The following is a 20,040-nucleotide window of genomic DNA, read 5'->3' on the forward strand; positions in this document are numbered from 1 at the left end:
CTTTTCTTCAGTTCTTTTTTAGTTACAGCCACACAAGAGAAGAAAAATCTAGAACCCAACCTATTTTCAGTTAAATTTATTGAATTTGCAGATGTTATGTTCAAATGTCATTTCGGTAGATTTCTTCACATAGTGTTTTCTGTGGTTTTTTGTTTGTTTGTTTATATCGTTCAACTTATCGATAAGATTTTTAGATCCTAAAGCTTCCTCACAACAAAACAGGGATATTCAAGATGTTGGTTGGCAAATAGTTGATCCAGTTGCATTCTGTTTGTTTCTGCGTCGGTTGGTTGATTGGTAGATGTCTCCAAGGGTTTGGTGGTGGTGATGTTGGTATTCAGAGAGTGTTTCTCCAACAATAATTACGATTAGAGCTCACGTTGATTACATTTACGCGGTTCCCGAACAAACAAATGCTTCAGGGAAGAATAGATTCAGTTTGGCAGAGACTCGGATGCACTCCTGAGCAAACAGATGGTGAATTTTTACAGATCGTCAGAGTGCAAATCTCCGCCGAAACAACCGCATACAGCCGTCCGCAGCAGCGCATTTTTTCGTGTGACCCAACCTCCTCGTTTCAGCATCTAAACGGATCGGACCGAGTACAGGAATTGTGCTCTGGTGAATTGTTGCATTGATCGTTTTCTTTGAACCTATTGTTGCCAGCATTTATGTTCTTTTTCTTCTAGCTGCGATTGATGAAAGTAGATGGTAGCTTCATCATCGCTTGTGTGCATGTGTGTTAGTCGTTTTGTATCGGTGTGTGTGTCTTTTATGTCTTTTGTTTTCGAATTGTTTTTTGCAATTTAATAGCTCCAGATGTTAAACGGCCTAGAAGACAAAGCAGGGTTGTTGGTTTTGTTCGATTTGTTGGCGTATGCGCCTTCCAATTCTGATAGTTTTCGAGTCTTCTCAGTACAGGTACTCAAGGTACACGGTAAAATACGGATGTTGTTTTTTCTAGCTCAGTCTACGCGACGATTTTTACGAACATTTAAGCTAACGTTTATAAAACAGATCTAGGGATGGTATTTTTGTTCTCTAATCAACTACTCCGCTTTTTTAATTGATGAATTTTAACGGTTGTGTGTAACGAACGCAAAAAACATACTGCTAAATCCAACAATTTTTCGAAGTATGATTGTTAGTAACCTGTCTCAATAATATACTCTACAGCTTATTCCGGGACGTAAAACAAAACACCGTGTGCGAGTTCAGTAGGAAAATTTGAGCACACGAAACTCGTTCTCCAAGAATGGTCGGCAGGTGGAAATCGGTTGAGTTGAAGAGAACGACCAGTTTCGTATTCTGTGTATGTGTGTTTGTTCAACTGTAGTACTAGCAATTTGTGATGGAAGCTTATATCACAGACTCAACCTTATAAGACGTTTGTGTAGCCAAATGTCCTTTAATATCGATCAACTTTCGGAGGAAGAGGTCCCACTTGCAAGATCTCAATCAAAGTGGTATCTCGCCAAATCATAATTATCATTGCAGAACAACCGAAAATAAGAACAGAACAAAAAATTCACCTTTGAAATTAGCAACCAATTTACAGGTTATATTGAAGTCATACAGAACTGCATCACTTCGTCCAATATGGGCGATAAACGTGAGGGTGCATTGACATTATCTAGATTAATAGCACAGTAATAGGCTTTGTACAGTCAGTTACTAACGCTTAGCTCTCTCAGTACTTTCCAAATAACCTATAAACGGCACCAGCTGTCTTCAGTTTAAATGGTTTAACCTTTTCGTGGTGTGTGGGCAACAATTTACATTACATAAGTAAGGATTACAATTAAATACAATATTTTACATAAATACATAGTCTTTTGTTTTAGTTCCGGAAGTAGGGGATGTTTTTTGATGTATCTGCTTTGTTCGTAATTGATACTGATTTGTTCTGTTCTAGGGTATATTATTGGCGACTTTGGGCTTTGCTTGCTAGAAATTGGAAAATGTTCGCTTTTCGCGCGTAGTGATTAAATTTCTTACTACGGGTGTTGCTCGCAGCTGTACGTTTTTTGTTTTTCTCTCTTTCTGCTGTTGCTGGTGATCGATCGATGTTGTTGTTGATGGTTGCGGTGATGGATGGTGGTGATTGCAGATGACGATAAGCAGTGAACCATCGCTGTGCTTCCTCTCCCCGTAACCGCTTATTTCGTGTACAGGTAGATGGCGACAATCAGACCGTACAGACCCAAGACTTCGGCGAAAATGAGGATCAGAATCATACCGACGAACAGTCTCGGCTGCTGGGCAGTACCGCGGACGCCGGCATCACCGACGATGCCGATGGCGAAACCGGCGGCTAGACCGGAGAATCCTACTGCCAGACCAGCGCCAAGGTGAATGAAGCCCCTGTTGATAGAAGCAGAAAATTGCGACAAACAATATAGCTCTTTCTGTCAATACGTTTTAGTTTTATCAATTACGACTTAAATCCTTCTACGTTGTTTTAAAATAAATAATCTTGCTGTTGGTTTTGGTCGGTTTCATTACGATAAAGTTATCTCAACCTTATTGTTTAGAAGTTTCAAACTGACTGTTTCAAAAATAAAACATGTTATCAATGTGTTTTCTCGATGAAAATTGTTGCCAGTGAAAATTGGTTCATTAATCCAGAAAAAAACTATTGAGTTCATAAACTAATGTGAGATTGATAGTAAATCCAAAAATAGCTAAAACTTGTCACCGGTATCGGTTGATTACGCGGACATAAGTTCTACCATGCTTATTGACATACTTCGGTAATTACCCCATCATCAGTAATGATAACTAAGGAAAAGTTTGATTCGGAAATCGATCCCGCATTAACGTATTCATGAGGATCGAAACACTGTACCAAATTTACGACAGTATCTGTCAGTAAAAAACAAAACCATATGTAGCGTTTTTTCATATCAAAGTACAACCCAACTACATACTTTGAGAGACCTAGCCCAGTTTGCGCAGACTCCCGCAAGTTTCTTTTGTTCCTATCGAACTACAACAGCGTCGAATATGTCAACAACTACTTCTCATGCTCGGAGATGCACTTTGTTGCAACACAGCAGCGTTTGCGAACAAGTGTAAATGTAATGCAATCATTTTTGTTTATCGACGTGTCTGTCCTAACACTGTCTTGCTAGCGATATTTTCGTTTGAAAACAACAGAAAACGGATAATTATAGCAAAGCAAAAGCGACAGCGGGATGCTGAATAATTACTTGTATAGTGAGTATTTCGTTGGCTCCTCCAGCGAACCGGCGATAAGTACAGCGACGACCAGACCGTAGATGGCAATGATACCCGCCATGACGACGGGAATGATGGACTTCATGATCAGCTCAGGTCTCATTACCGACATGGCGGCGATACCTGTGCCGGACTTCGCCGTACCATAGGCGGCTCCGAGGGCTGCAAGAAAGAATAGAAAAAAAATTATCAGATCAGACAATTGGTCACTGGACATTGTCAAACAACAAGTGCGTCAATAGATTATAACCCGATCACATGCACTTCCTCGCTGGGGCGGCGAAAGATAAGTGGGCTGGGACGATGTGACTCAAACGTTCTTATCGGCCATCAACTATTACTACCAACCAGTGGACGTTCGATAAAACGTTGAATGCCTTTAATTGTTATTATAATGCTCGGCGGTTGTAGTAAATCATTTTCACTTGTTGCTAGTAGCTGTCACATGAGGAAAGGACACAGATGCAATCGTGGCGAGTATTTATCTACTACTCGAGGGAAAGTACTTTTGATATGACATCAGTTTACTTTTTTAATGCTTGGCTGAGCATCCCCAGAAGAACTTTCCATGCTTTTGAACAATACTTAAAGTAACAGAAAATGCTTTTATTTTGTAAGTTATCTCAACTTTGTACTTCGAAGCTGGGACAACTGGCTTATAGTGGAGGGGAGAGGTTGGGTTGAATCCAGCGAACACCTGAGCGACGTTAGGACAATTCATTTCCATACTTTTAGATAATGTATGTATCTTCTGCATTGTTGTATTGAATACCATAAGGTAACTTAACGAATACTGAGCTGTACTTTCCGTTATTCAACCTTTTGTAATTGCGTCTTTGTGCGTTCAATCTCAAACATGCGCAAATATTTTCAGCTTTTTATGATTCAGTTTCTTTCGTCTACGAAATTACGCAGGCATTGGACTGCAAATGCAATATCATGGTCTACATTCTGTATCACGTTTTCTATATCGTTTCGGTAAACAACGGTCACAAAAAGAAATTGAACGATAATGTTCAAAGCACGACCGTTTTGACGCTTGAACCACGATTTTTAAAAATGCTTAGTTAGCTATTAGATCGTTTTATCTCTTCCAACATTGTTATTTGCACTAGATCTTGTGCACTTTTGCAAGCATCTTTTTTGTTCGGTCAAATAGCTTGATTACACCTGCAGTAAAAATCATTTTTCTCTTGCAAAAATAACGAAAGCAGAAAGCCTCATGGAGATTCACAATATATACAGTTTTCGCAAGCACATTTTACTTCAAGATATCTGTTTTAACTTAGACGGTCAAATAGCTTGAACAAAACTATGGGGCTTATTACGGGAGTCACTTCACGGTGAAATGACAATCGTAATAGGCACAGTGAAAGTGATTCCCATTTGATTTGCACGCGTCTTCTTTCACCGTGAGATTTTTTCCCTTCGTTCTCACCGTGAGGTGACATCCGTAATAAGCCCCTATTTCACCGTCTAGAAGGTAAAGGTAAGAACATATTTAGAGATAGTAAAATCATAGTGAAAACCAACGTCGTTGAAGGCCCTCAGACAAGCGTTAAGTGGATTGTTTTGACCTTCGCAGTTCTGTGTTTAGAAGCAGCATAAAGAGATCGTTTTAGTTGTCGAACATAGAATGGAATTCACTGAAGTAATTGGGGGCAGTCGATCGCCCCCGTCGCCGGATGAATTCCCGTCGCCGGATGAATCCAAGAACAGCATATGCCTCCGATGAAATAATGCTGCGTGGTCGTTGAACCAAAGTTTGGAGTCTAGCGTAACCCCTAGGTCGATAATGCAGGAGACACGTTCCAACGAAGATGATTCCAGGGTGTACTGGTGATTGACGGTGGTATAGCAACGGGGGAATGAGATTTTTCTACATTTTATAAAACATTATCTTTAAAAAGATTCTCATTCCATTTCCTTCGCACCGCTGTAGTAGATTGCTTATTTCACATTGCAGAGCCAAACAATCGAGAATGGAGGTGATAGTCCTGTACGTCTTCAGGTTGACAACGGCTTAAAACGGGGACGAGACACGAGGTACATGGACGCTAGGCATATGGATGTTAGGCATAGTATGCTAGGCATACAGACGCGAGGCATAACGGACAATTATCGTGACTATGTGTCCCAGATTTGCAACATCCATGTCGAATAAGGATGTCTATTTAAAATATGTTGCCCGTATGATGATTGACAAACAGCGTCATTCAATGAATTGTATATTAAACTCAGGAATTTTTTTAGTCTACGTATGTAGTTGCAGTGTAAATATATTCTTAAATAGTTTAGCTTGGACATAATATTTTATTTTAAATCATGCGGCGAAGACGCATAATCGAGGGTAAGGAAACAAGGTAGCACTAGGCCGCCGTGGTTTCCGCAGTCCGGGCTGTCCGCCGACCCACCGTCGGAAGCGGCGGCCTCTCGCACACAAACGACTGATCTACTGGTTTGCTAGGCCTACTCAAACAGAGTATTTTCCCTCAGTAAAGTCCGAACGAGCGGTAGCGGGTAAGGACAGCATTCACTCGAACAGCGAGTCGGTCGAAGACCACGGGTGTATTGCATTCCAAATGACACTCTGAAGCGAAATACATGTTATTGAAAGAGTGCTGTGATGATGACGATAACACCGTATTTCGCCTCACTTCCCCACTTTTCGGCCTCGCGTCCTTATGCCTTGTGTCCGTATACCTGCCGTCCACTGTGCTTAACGTACTATGCCTCGCGTCTGTATGCTTAACGGAGTGTTATCGCTTGAAACATAATGTACGAGGACACAAATCATTGACGAACAATACGAAGATCAGCGGCCTCAGAACACTTCCTTTTGGAACGCCCGAGGTGATCGAAAAAGACTCCTATCAAGTTGAATATAATTTAACGAAAGTGTATCGATTGGTTAAAGAACGGATCCATTTAACCAGCCAATTAGGGTGACTTAACGCTCTTGGTTTGTCACAAGCACACACGACAGGTACCGTGTCGAACGCTTTTGCAAAGTCAATGGAAATGGAGTCGACTTAATTGCTTAATTAAATTTCTCGAAACAGAGTATTTGTATAGCACACCAAGTTCGTCGTTGTGGAGCGACACTGTTGCGAAAATATTGGACAACGAAATAGATTCACCGACGCTTCTGTTCCAGCTGAACTTCCGTGCCTCTCGACGTTTCTTACAAACTGGCCTTCTACACACCGCAATCAGGACCTTCTCGAGTGTAGAAGAAATTTTTGAGTTTGGCGAGCCATTTCGCAAGTTCGTGAATAGGTTGAACAATTCAAATGTTTCGTAGACTTGATTCTAATTTATAATATTTATTCAGATCACTGTAAAATATATTGTAAATACATAAACAAATAAATAATTCACGACATTATTACGATTGCCGGACTTCTGGGTAGGTGAAATAGATGCAGGTTGCAAAGTTTAGGAAGCGTCCAATAAAGAACGATTGAATATACCGGATACCGGAAGCGAAAGTGCGCGCACAGTGTTTCAAGAAGAGCGAAGGGATACCATCTAGTCCAGGACTCAGTCAGAGCGAGATTGGCCAATGCCTTCTGAACGTCATCTGCTATGAAGAAGGAAACTCAAGTCAAGTGTTCAACATTACCCTCAACTTTGTAACACAGAAGGTGCGAGGCTTGCATTATAAACGGACTGAAAAACACTTCTCAAACAGATTTGCCACCGCATTTGCCATTTTTCTATCCAGAAAATTCTCTCAGTAAGGAAATTTCGAGGTTTCCGAAACTGAACGAATTTCAAATTCATGAATTTTATATATTATTTTCCGTTGATTTATATTCAAAAAGGAGGTTTAGATATATGTATTAAAAGTTTACCTAAGTGAAAAATGTTCAAGAAAATTCCAGAAATTAGTAAAAATATAGTAAACTCTAGATTTTTTATTATTTCATGAAGCCTTAAACTTTGAAGCTACTCCAGACCAAAATTAGAGCTTATAACAGCAGAAAAATTGGTTGAGAAATCATTAGTTTTCACTATTTTGTTAAAAAACGTGTTCTCAATTTCGATAAATTTCGTTTAATTTCGAGAAACCCGAGATTTCGCGAAATTTCGCACACCCTTAGTTCTCTGTGACCGCATAAAATACCAGAACATTGAAGGCTTTTGCTTGAGGTTTAACAACGTTATCTCAACTTATTTTTTGAAGCTGGTTACGAGCAGCGAGTTGTACTGACTTTCGATGGAACGAAGAGGGCTACGACTGTCCTCGGATTTAGAATTGAAGTATTGGGTGAAGTACACAGTGCCGCAGAAAGAAGATCAGCGGAGATGGAAGGGACCACGAAAGATTGCAAGATTTTTATAAAACCTATTAGAGATGACATCCACTGAATCACCGCGTCGACGTCGAAGTTAAGAATAAATGGTACATGATGAACATCGGTGTTGAGTAATGGGTTCAAAGCGGCCGACATTGTCGGAATCCGTAGTGAATGCCAGGTCAAGCAGCCTACCGTTTGCATTCGCATGTCAATTGGCCTGACTTAAGCCATTTACAATCATTTCTTTTAGGAAAGTTACCTCTTGCTTGGATGCATTCGAAGGCAGATATCCGTTGATATCCTCGTCAAAGTTCCATTGTAAATCGGAAAAATTGTAATCGCCCAGTGTCAGGATGATATCGTCCTTCGTGGCCGTTTCAACAATTTTCCGTACTGCTGTGCGATGTAATTTGTATAGTGCTAGACTAGATTTAGGCCAAATATAGATTCCAGTGACGAACAAAAGGCGATTTTCCAGTTTAATCTGGCCAACAACCTGCTCAAGCATGTCCCAATCATGTAGGGTATAGTGCTGTGGTTTGGCTGCTATAAGTATACCATTGCGATAACATCGGAAGCCTGATTACGGTTACATCGGAAGCCTTGATAATTTGTAGGAAGCTCGCAATCCTGAATATCCGGCCGGAACCAGGTTTCTGTCAACACCACAGCGTCGTAGTCACAGCTCGAGAGACTTAATCGCAGATCGTGCGTTTTTGTGCGTAAGCCTCTAACATTCTGGTAGTAAAACACAGTAAAATTTTGTCGCTCAAAACGTAGCCGATGCAGACCAGCTATAGTTTACGTCCAAAGCAAATCGCAGAGCATTTAAGAGCATTGCGATTTGTCTTACAGCAAGCTGCAAAGACGTCGAGTTTGTTTTGGAGAATTTTTGAATTACATTTTTAAAACTCCAGTCAGACATGTTCGTATCGTTCCATGACCGTTTAACTAATCTTGAAACATCTGAGGCCAGGGCATTTCAGTTTAAACTGTGATAAAGATTCAAAATGCGAAATGGCATTTAATAATTCGGTTCAAATCTGTTTCAATAAACAGCGATAATCTTTTCAAGATAAAGTTAAAGTCGAAATTCGTTGGTTGGGCCATCACTAGGACCATACTAGCGGATTCGATTTGCTTGTTGGATCGATTGACAGAAAACTGAAATTTTATAAGGAGTGAGCGGAGTGTTTGTTTCGATTATGCAAAAGCGATTTAACGTAAAAAAATAAAGAAGACAGTCAATTGAAACAAATGTTGGAGAAAAGGTATTTTTTATTTGCAAACCATGATCATCTTGATTGTTATAATGCAATATTATTGTTAGCATTCTTAATAGATATTATTCATTAGGTTCTATGCGAGGAGCCATAACTCTTCCATTTAAGAGGAAAATGAATATCATCGGAGAAGCAGACTTCAAGCAGAATATGCTTGAATTGACCGGATTGACTCGCTACTTTAAAAACTCTGGTGGAAATAGGTGTTTCGGGATCATGTCGGGGCCAGGCCAAAATTTCGCAGTTGATGAGAACCCAACAAGAAACTGAGCGTTTAACGTATAATTCCTTCATGAAGCTTGTCATTTCTCATGAATAGCTGTTACTTTTCATCGATTTTTGTTATGTCTCATAAATTTCAAATGAACATTTTTATAACTCAGTGCTATAAATATTCTCTAAATATTTTTTTGGGATACACTCTACTTCCCCTTAGAATTCTAACGTCTGGTTGTCAACTTCAATTTGACAAGAAATTTGGACATTGAATTTAATTGGATCATGATCCCAACCAGCGGAGTCCCAACTAGAAAGCGGCTCAAGTATTAAAAGCCCAACCGGCAAATTTCGACTATATTCAAAATACCACAGACGAGCATGAGTATTCAGCTTAAAATTAAACTATTGAGTATGATACATATATAAATTTATTGTATTTTTTTTTTCAAATAAAATTATTTATTTATTACCAAGTGGCTAGGACGAAGATATTCTATCCTTTTTATTTTTCGTTTAACACGATTTAAACCACCGAATCAATTTGCGATGCGATGAATCACTAATCGAACTTATAAATAAAGGCCTTTCTAGTAAAATGAAATTTTTATGCGATTGTAAAACAGTAAATCGAAGCAAAATAGAAGGTGTTCGTTCGAAGTAAAAGGTCAATTTCTGATTACAAAAAATAAATATAATAAATAGTTTATAATATTAGACAGTTCTTGTTAATGAGCATTTATAAAACTTTGTTTAGCAGTCTTATAAACAGTTTGTGTTAGGCCGTAGTTTAAATTCAAAGACAGAACGTTGGATCAGACAGTTAAAACACATTTATATTCGTCACCCGGCCAATGAAAGACTAAACCGGAATATTGTGATCATCACAGTCTACAAGTAAATACTTTATGGACGCATGATGAAATTGATGACCATAATGATTGAAAGACTAACTACAGAAACTTGTTGAAAGTGAAAACTGCAGTCTTCGGCGCAGTTTTTTCAGTAAACTTCCACAGAACTGTTCTATTTCTGTGCGCCAGACCCACACGTTGGAACGCACTTAGTGCAATCACATGATCGATATCAAACCGAGCGAGAAGATAACGTGCACCCTCACCACTAGTCGACCATAAATTACAGGTGAAAAGAAACGTACAGCTCATCATCAGCGAACTCGTGACACATGATCATTCGCAGAGTCAGCGAATTCAATTCAGTGTGTATTGGTTGAATAAATAACGGAACCTAATCAGGTGACCAGAAGAATCCAGCCGTAGCATCGAAGAAGTAGAGGGTGTTATTTTGGAGGACAGATTCGCATATCAAATTAGCAACACACGAAAGAAGCCGCCATCAAATAAAGCAAAACAAAAAATACGCTCCTAGAAACAAGATGAAGCAGTATGTTATTATCGTTTAACAGCTTACTACTGCTGCACATGCTGTATAATTGCTGGCAATGTAATAGCAGACATAAGTTTGCAATGACTAAGCCCTGAATTATTTACAGTAACCTGTGTGTGGAGTGGTAGAAAGGGTAAGCATGATTATGTGCAGCAATATTTTCCAGTGTCAAGTAGTACAGCAAAGACTTTGTTTAGCACTCGATAGAACAACTTTATAGAAGTATAAGTTTTGTGCTACTATCATAACATAGTAGTAGTTTGAGAAAGTAGAAGATGCCAGATTTTCAAACATATTGGCCTAAATTTTTTGCGAAGTTTTTATGATCATCGCTAACCAGAAATTTTGGGATGCAGGGGGCATGTGGCATGAATAAAAGTACAAATCGCTTCTCAAAATCAACACTGTTTCAAGCAGTTGTCACATGTTTTATGGAAACTTTCAACTTATCTTCGTTTTTATACGATAGACTGTTATCTATTTATCTAATCCAGTGTGTAAAGCTTTGGATAGTGAAGCAAGGGATTCTATATTGTGGATGTCCTCACCGGTAACTTCTTCTTCATAGATACTATAGATACCAAGTTGCATTCCGTTTCCGTAACTGGCTACGCTGGTCTTGTGGTCTGTCACATGCACTTAATCAAAACACGTATACCAGCAGACGAATGGATGAGGCACCTGCCTGCCCGCTTCCTCTGAAGCGAACGTGCATAAGCCCAACGCACACATAGCGAACAATACAGTGGAAGACCTTCGATAAGGATTGGTTGACAAGAGACTGACAAACGTTACAATGACGTCACATGACTCTTTTTGCCACTTGCTCGAAGTGGAGCCATAAAGCAATTAGGGATATTTAAACTAAAACTACTAATTAACATAATCATCTTAAGAAGCTGCATTAACAGATAATCGATAAATTGTCTTAATGGTCGCTAATTCGCCGTATGTTTTCTTCGGAAAAAGTGCAGAAAATCAATAAACTTCTCTTGCGAAACTCTTGTTCCTCGCTCTCCGCTTTGGAGAGCCATCAACGCCGCGGGGATCAGAAATATATGAGCAGAATCACCCAAACCATGAAAATCGATATCATGTGAGCGGAGGGAAATCGCCTAAAAACGTCCCTTTAAAAGAGTATTAAAAAGTAGGTCTCTAGTTTCAAACAATTGCTGTCGGAAAGTTATTGCAAAATTAGCAAGTAAATGCAGCTTCGATATGGTCACGGGACCAGAAATGTTTTAAACACATGAAAAACACTTGTCATTGGAAATTCCCCCACATGAGAGGTCCCGTGACCGGAAGAATTGGGCGTAGTCGACACTCAAATCTGACACTACGAAACTATTTTCTACCCAGGGCGGCATCCCGCGCCATAAGGGTGCTTTCTCGTTTATAATTATCAATCAATATCCAATCCTTGGTCTCAAAATCAATAATAATCAACATCGGGTACTGCGGCCACAACTCTCGATTACGTTCACTCACACATCCACACTGAGCCTCATCTCTTGTCAATTTTCGCATCTTTTCACAAACACCACTTTGCGCGAGCCGCGAGGGAAAAGTAGGCGATTTCAACTTGAAACAAGAAAAAATTTCTCTTACTTTTTCGAATAAAAAAACCCACGGCTAAACTTGCATTAAAAATGGGTGACCTTCAATTCGCCCAATAGCCACAGAGTGATCTCCATGCGTTTCCCACATACCACCCGAGCAACACATGACCACGGGAAAGGTGTTGTAATCTGGTACTTTTCAGCAGCCCCCGTGACGAGACAAGATATTGCAAGAGGAAAAAAAACGTCGAAAAGGGCCTGATGACTTACCGCTGAAGATGATAGCAGCAGCTGCTCCCATAACTCCGAAAAATGGAGAATAGACGGGATTTTCCTCTCCAAGGGCCATCTTTGATTCTGTCTGTGGGCTGCGGGTTGCACTAAGATGATGAGTGTTGTAGAGTTTGTCCCGCTGGAACTTTTAGCTTCTGGTACTGCTGAAGGCTGCTGGCTCTAGTGCTTCACCAAGGAGAGCGAGAGGTCTCGGAGAAAGATGACTTACTCGACACACTCACTGTACAAAACTGAATGAGTCGAATCGACTTGCTGGCGGAGACTAGCAAATATGGTGGCCTACACTGTTCCGTCGCTAGTAAGCGTATACTGATGTGTGTGATGCTGCTGCTGCGCTGAATTTACGGTAATCGTAGTAAACGGGCTCAGTAGTGTTGATCCGCCAGGCGTGTACTGATAGCCGTTTCGGTATCGATAGTGGTGAAATTCACACGACTGTGGTCACATGATCAGTGTGGCAAACTGTTCATTCCGGATAGAAGCCAGTTTCTGATTGGCTGAAATTACTGTGAATGCTTCACAGAGAAAGGTGGCAAGAAAATTAGCAGTAAACTTGCTGTCCGCAAGCTAGAAGCACAGATAAAGAATTCGACGGACTAGACACACGACTTCACTGACATTCAGCGATGCCAGAATCACAAGATTTCTGGTGTGTACCGTTGTATAAACAAAACGCAAATAAATCATTTTCTTAAAGGCTTCAGAACAGTGGAGATGGTAGAGATCCTCAGAGGGAGAGATAAGCGATGAAAAAAAACCGCCAATTTGGCAACTAGGTTCCACATATCAGAGGTGCCAGATCTCTTCTCAAAGCGCAATGTTCACTAACTTTTTTATTCGGATCGTATAACTGATGGTGACGGTGGATGTCCTGGGGACAGAGCCGTAGGTACTCCGTTTTGCGTGGGAGGCAGAGAATTTTTTTAATTAAACGTTTTTTTGGAGGAAAAGCCGTATAAAACCGTTATGTGCTCGACAAAAAAGTACCTTTACGCGTCCAACGGAGTACCCGCCCAGCAAACAACTTTGTGGTTTTACAGCTTAATAAGCTGTAATTCAGTGGATTTCGGCTGAACTATAGCTTAACAAGCCGTTATCCAACAAAATTGTTTGTTGGGCGGGTACTCATAAATTAAAATTCTTATAAGTTTTGCAGTTTTCCTCCTATGTCGATAGTTTTAGCACCAAAGGTTCAGAGTGTCATCTATATATTTTCAAATAAGCGTTAGTGGTGTCCCGTAAGAATTTTCTTATTTCCGAAAATCTGGTTTTCCGGGTATATATTCCGAAAAAAAACCAAGCTGCGAATGTGCGTATCGTTGAAAAAAAGCAGAGATAAAAACTTTATAATTTCTGCCTTACAATGACGAACCCGCTATTCGACCAATTCAATATTCATTAAATAAATGATCAAACCAGCAAGAGAAGCAATGCAAGGACGAGTGATGGAATACAACGATTCTATGACACTTATTAGAGCCATTTACACAACGTTCGAAAAACTAAAAACAGAAAAGAGTTCTAAAAAGTTATAATCTGAAACAATAAATGCATTGAAGGAATTACAGCGTTAGAAACCCATCTTCGAGGGTCGCCTTATTCAAAATCGAAGATACTGAGAGATTCTACTCGCGAAAAAAGAATGGAGCGATTCAACCGTTAGCCCAAATTCTAAATTTGACGATTCGCATTGTTTGATCAATGTTTATGTCCGGTTTTATTTTGGATCAAACTGTAACATAGTTGTCCGGGCTAGGTAACGGACTGGGTTAGGCCAAAATAAATTGAACTGAACATAGACATGAATCACAAGAAGCACACTGCAGGAAGTTTAGATACTGTCTGAATTTTGAATATTTGAAAAAAACTAGTCTTGTGTGTCAATTTTTCCCACGTTTTTTTTCAATCCAAGAAATCAAAAAGTGAACAATGAAAACTTCTGGAAAAACTGGTCAAATTTTGCAGCAAAACTTGTTTTGCATTGTTCTTATATAATCAAACATAAAACTGTGATTGGTTCTCTCATTAAAATGACACATTTAAAAAAACTGACATTTTCACTCCCAGACGCTGATTCGGACATCCGAAACGGAAGTATGCGGATCGTCAGTATCAACTTCGCCGCGAATCAAGCGGGCTCACCAAAAGATTGAATAATTTAACCTTTTTGTCATATGAGTTCGACCGTTTTGATTGTTCGGATTTAAACTTGTTTTTTTTTCGAGATTTAATGAACTACTACTGGAGACTATTCAATAATGCTTATTGGTCATATTTCAGATTTTTCATTTGGTTTTTTTACCTAGTATCAATCAAATATATGAGAAAATTGCGTGGTGGGGCAATTAAAACGCGTGGGGGGCTAAGCCCCCCCGGTAGCTACGGGCCTGCCTGGGGAATAATAAAGTGCATCACGAAAACCGTGAAGGTGTCAACTTTTATGTTTATGTTTAATTTTACATACTTTCATCATTATTCTGTAGACCATACAAAGGATTTGTGAACCACCAGTTAAAAATCTGTGATGAAGCAACTTTGAAGCATTCTCAATTCATATTTTAGCAATAAAACATGAAAAACGTGTAAAAATAAATATATTCTTTATTGAACCTTATTGCAATACCTATTAATATGTTACCTTTCTTGTTCGTTTGGCTCGAATTTTGACATGTTCGTTTCAGAGTCTATGTTTAAGAGTCCCGCAAAGATGAAAGCAAAGGAACCAAATCAGTGTCAAACGAAGGTACCAATCGAGCAATGTAAATAAACAAGGTGATAATGTTAGGAGTGGATGAAAAGTGTTGTAATTGAGCGTAATAAAGAATATGTGTTTTTCCGAAGTTTTACTTACACATTTTAATCCAACATTAAACCTGTACACTGGTTCACTTAAATTTAACAAAACATCACCGGTGTAATCTTTCAAAACTGTGTACCTTGTGAAGAATTTCAAAAAATGATATTCGCTTATGCATGGTGAAAAACAGAACTGTATAGTTCTTGGCAACAAACGGCACAAAAACTGTGTTGCCGAAACGATAGATTTTCTCTTCGCGCGACTCTATATACCATAGACTCTGGTTCGTTTGGCTCACAACACTCTCTTCGCATATCTCTCCCTCTGAGTATTGCTACAGAACAGACCTTACTGTTAGAAGACAAGCAGCTTTTGTGTAAATATAAAAGCCTCACCAGTAATTCTCTCTACCTTCAACTAGCTTATATACGGTACGACGCAGCACAGAACAGATATGCAACTTCGAACAAAACTCTGCAGCAAATTGGTGCCCAAGCTTTCGCATTCATTTTTTGCTGTTCCATCCTTTATTGATTTTACAGTGCATCGTTCGAACAGTTCGCTCCAATAGTTTGAACATGCACCAAAAAACTATTTTTTTTTGCTTTAATAACCAGGCAAAAAGGTGATCTTGAATAGTTGAATCTATCAGAATCAAGTTCACAGGACCGACCGCACTTCACACAGGACCGCATTCAAGAGATCTTTGAAGTGGAAATTCAGTAACAATTCACAATCAACGTCAATAGAACAAATTAAACTAAAAGTCTTTCAACCATTCAAACATTGTCTAACAAATTTTCTTGGATCGTACACCTCACGACTGTTGAAACTATTTTAACCTGTTAGTTGATTTACTTGAATATTTCCATTGGACTTGGAAACCGAATTTCTCGACCAACGACAATATTTTTTTCTCGTACCGTTTTTTTACCTAACATTGCTAGAAATGCATATCAGACGCGCTGTACCAGCACTGCCTACGACATTAGGTACAATATAAAAAAATAATTGTCGTTAGTCAAGATATTCAGTTTTCAACTTGGGCAACAATGAAATTCATTAAAAATATATCTACATAAAAACCGTTGCACGTATGCGGGTGGCACTGTACGTTTATCATGAAAAGGCACCCTCGCTATACCAGCACCGGGGAGAACAAAGGATTCTCTCGACGAAAAAGCGGCGAGAGCTCATACGGTCCTTTTGTTGAATGAATGGAATATAAGCGTGATGAAATTTCGAGTGTAAAATGCATTCTCTCCACCGCTAGATGTCGATACCTAAAATAAAGAGATTATGTCTCGTTTTTGGTTGCTTTTTCGTCGAGAGAATCCTTTGTTCTCCCCGGTGCTGGTATAGCGAGGGTGCCTTTTCATGATAAACGTACAGTGCCACCCGCATACGTGCAACGGTTTTTATGTAAATATATTTTTAATGAATTTCATTGTTGCCCAAGTTGAAAACTGAATATCTTGACTAACGACAATTATTTTGACGTTGACTAACGTCTATATCGAAGTTAGGCCCCTGAATTTGAAAATCTAGTAATTCAACCAGAGAAAAGTGGTCAGGTTTTGAGCGCTTATTTTGCAGTCATCTATAATCAGGTTTTCGAGGTTTTGGCATCAATCGATCAGAAATTCTTTTACGGTTAAATTTATGTAACAAAAACAAACTATTGTTTGAGATACACTATTGAAAAATTGGTAATTAATATCGATTGTCTAAATCATACCGCGCAGCCAATCACTACCTCTCTTCCCAAGCACAGTCGACACTAACGGATACAATCGATCTGACTTTGTTGTTATTGTTGTTGTCACTTTCTGTTTCCGATGTTTATGCTGCTGCTAGCGGAAAAAACCTTGCAAATATGCATCTTTTTGTTGGTGTTAATTTTACGACAGCGGCCGGCGCCCCATCATTCTGATTCCAAAACCGCACCAGTGACATGCGGACGCTAGGTGATAGCAGCTGAAAGGAGGAAATACAAAATAGTACCGGTCATCTCGTGCCGGTTTCACCCGTAATGCTGGTGGCTTTAGTAGTAAATGGCTACTGCAAAACACTTAAATGGCTGGAATTCTGGACGGACTAACCAAAAACCAACAATATAATCGGCAACTGGCACCTTTTGGTGCCTCGAAATTTTGGTACAGAAGCGGCTAATTGAATTTTCTGTTTTACCAAATGCTGCTGCTAGCGGAAAAAACCTTGCAAAAATGCATGTTTGTGTTGGTGTTAATATTACGACAGCGGCCGGCGCAGCTTTCAAGAAACATTTGTCTCTACCATTCCATTATCTATGTAGCCCCTCCTTCTTTCTAATTATCTAACGAAGCCTTGGTATAAAACGTATCGTTCGAACATTTCACCCCATCAGTTTCATTATTAAACCGTACCGGATACATACGGACGCTCGGTGTTAGCAGCTAAAAGGAGGAAAAACAAAATAGTACCGGTCATCTCGTGCCGGTTTCACCCGTGATGCTGGTGGCTACTGCAAAATACTAAAATGGCAAGAATTCTGGACGGAAACCAGTAAACAAGAAATCGGCAACTGGCACCTTTTGGTGCCTCGCAGTTTTATAATAGAAGCGGTTAGTTGAATTTTCTGTTTTACAATTGCTGCCGCTAGCGGAAAAAAACCTTGCAAAAATGCATGTTTATGTTGATGTTAATTTCACGACAGCGCTAGGTGTTAGCAGCTGAAAGGAGGAAAGACAAAATAGTACCGGTCATCTCGTGCCGGTTTCACCCGTTATGCTGGTGGCTTTTAGTAGTAAATGGCTACTGCAAAACACTTAAATGGCTGGAATTCTGGACGGACTAACCAAAAACTAACAATATAATCGGCAACTGGCACCTTTTGGTGCCTCGAAAATTTGGTACAGAAGCGGCTAATTGAATTTTCTGTCTTACTAAATGCTGCTGCCTGCGGAAAAAACCTTGCAAAAATGCATGTTTGTGTTGGTGTTATTATTACGACAGCGGCCGGCGCAGCTTTCAAGAAACATTTGTCTCTACCATTCCATTATCTATGTAGCCCCTCCTTCTTTCTAATTATCTAACGAAGCCTTGGTATAAAACGTATCGTTCGAACATTTCACCCCATCAGTTTCATTATTAAACCGTACCGGATACATACGGACGCTCGGTGTTAGCAGCTAAAAGGAGGAAAAACAAAATAGTACCGGTCATCTCGTGCCGGTTTCACCCGTGATGCTGGTGGCTGTTAGTAATAAATAGCTACTGCAAAATACTAAAATGGCTGGAATTCTGGACGGACTACCAGTAAACGAGAATAATCGGCAACTGATACCTTTTGGTGCCTCGCAGTTTTATAATAGAAGCGGTTAGTTGAATTTTCTGTTTTACAAAATGCTGCTGCTAGCGGAAAAACCTTGCAAAAATGCATGTTTGTGTTGATGTTAATTTCACGACAGCGCTAGGTGTTAGCAGCTGAAAGGAGGAAAGACAAAATAGTACCGGTCATCTCGTGCCGGTTTCACCCGTTATGCTGGTGGCTGTTAGTAATAAATGGCTACTGCAAAATACTAAAATGGCTGGAATTCTGGACGGACTAACCAGTAAACGAGAATAATCGGCAACTGGTACCTTTTGGTGCCTCGAAATTTTGTTACAAAAGTTTTGTAAAAGAAGCGTTGCAATTCCCTCTACTATTTGCTTCAATGTCATGCGGTCGTGTCTTGAATACCACCCTCCTACTTTTTTTTATATTGTACCTAATGTCGTAGGCAGTGCTGGTACAGCGCGTCTGATATGCATTTCTAGCAATGTTAGGTCAAAAAACGGTACGAGAAAAAAATATTGTCGTTGGTCGAGAAATTCGGTTTCCAAGTCCAACGGAAATATTCAAGTAAATCAACTAACAGGTTAAAATAGTTTCAACAGTCGTGAGGTGTACGATCCAAGAAAATTTGTTAGACAATGTTTGAATGGTTGAAAGATTTTTAGTTTAATTTGTTCTATTGACGTTGATTGTGAATTGTTACTGAATTTCCACTTCAAAGATCTCTTGAATGCGGTCCTGTGTGAAGTGCGGTCGGTCCTGTGAACTTGATTCTGATAGATTCAACTATTCAAGATCACCTTATTGCCTGGTTATTAAAGCAAAAAAAAAATAGTTTTTTGGTGCATGTTCAAACTATTGGAGCGAACTGTTCGAACGATGCACTGTAAAATCAATGAAGGATGGAACAGCAAAAAATGAATGCGAAAGCTTGGGCACCAATTTGCTGCAGAGTTTTGTTCGAAGTTGCATATCTGTTCTGTGCTAACATGCCTTTTCTTGAATATACAATTGAGTTGTTTAGCTATTTACGGCTTCCTGATTATTAAAAATCTGATAGAGTGTAATTTTCTCAGAAAAACGTGTTTTTTGAAAAAAAAATTAGTTTGATTTTCAATGAAGAATAAAAATAAATTTTGGAATCTAATGTTAAAGAGTTATACATACAAAAATTGGGATGGCTGAACAACCCTACTAACATTGGGAAAACAAAAAATCATGCATATACCGCAAGGCGCCTTATTTCTGCGCGGTTCTTAACTCTGCGCACTTCATATTGAAATGTTAATAAAACATCAATTAAAAGCAGATTCTCAAAAATGATGTTTGGAAGTGATTTCCAATATATTAACTGTTAACTTTCTGCTTATATTTCCTTTTTTACTAAACAGCATCAATATTATGATACTAAGTGCGCAGAATTAAGAGTCGCGCAGAATTAGGGCGCCTCACGGTAAATCACACCTCCCTGACACGTTCGTATAAGGTTCAATAAAGAGTATATTTATTTTTACACGTTTTTCATGTTTTATTGCAAAACATGAATTCAGAATGCTCCAAAGTAGCTTCATCACAGTGATTTTTACCTGGTGGTTCACAACCCCGTTGTATGGTCTACAGAATA

General features: G+C 39.4%; 1 protein-coding gene across 1 annotated transcript; it reads right to left on the reverse strand.

The window, feature by feature from the left end:
* Positions 1-60: 60 nt before the first annotated feature.
* On the reverse strand, positions 61-12,713 carry LOC129720428 (V-type proton ATPase 16 kDa proteolipid subunit c). The gene is made up of 3 exons (XM_055671910.1): positions 12,280-12,713; positions 3,213-3,402; positions 61-2,364 (listed from the first exon to the last, which is right to left on the reverse strand). Exons 1-3 carry the CDS (start codon positions 12,356-12,358, stop codon positions 2,160-2,162), a joined length of 474 nt encoding a protein of 157 aa, XP_055527885.1. The 5' UTR covers positions 12,359-12,713; the 3' UTR covers positions 61-2,159.
* Positions 12,714-20,040: the final 7,327 nt, after the last annotated feature.

Source organism: Wyeomyia smithii, chromosome 2, assembly GCF_029784165.1.
Source record: "Wyeomyia smithii strain HCP4-BCI-WySm-NY-G18 chromosome 2, ASM2978416v1, whole genome shotgun sequence".
In the NCBI taxonomy this organism is placed as follows: Eukaryota; Metazoa; Arthropoda; class Insecta; order Diptera; family Culicidae; genus Wyeomyia; species Wyeomyia smithii.

Excerpts from the sequence above, each read along its gene's own strand:
- LOC129720428 (XM_055671910.1), bottom strand. The coding sequence starts at position 12,358 with ATGGCCCTTGGAGAGGAAAATCCCGTCTATTCTCCATTTTTCGGAGTT. Across the intron at positions 3,403-12,279 it reads TGCTGCTATCATCTTCAGCG|CCCTCGGAGCCGCCTATGGT; the intron begins GTAAGTCATCAG and ends TCTTTCTTGCAG. Across the intron at positions 2,365-3,212 it reads ACGAAATACTCACTATACAA|GGGCTTCATTCACCTTGGCG; the intron begins GTAATTATTCAG and ends TTCTATCAACAG.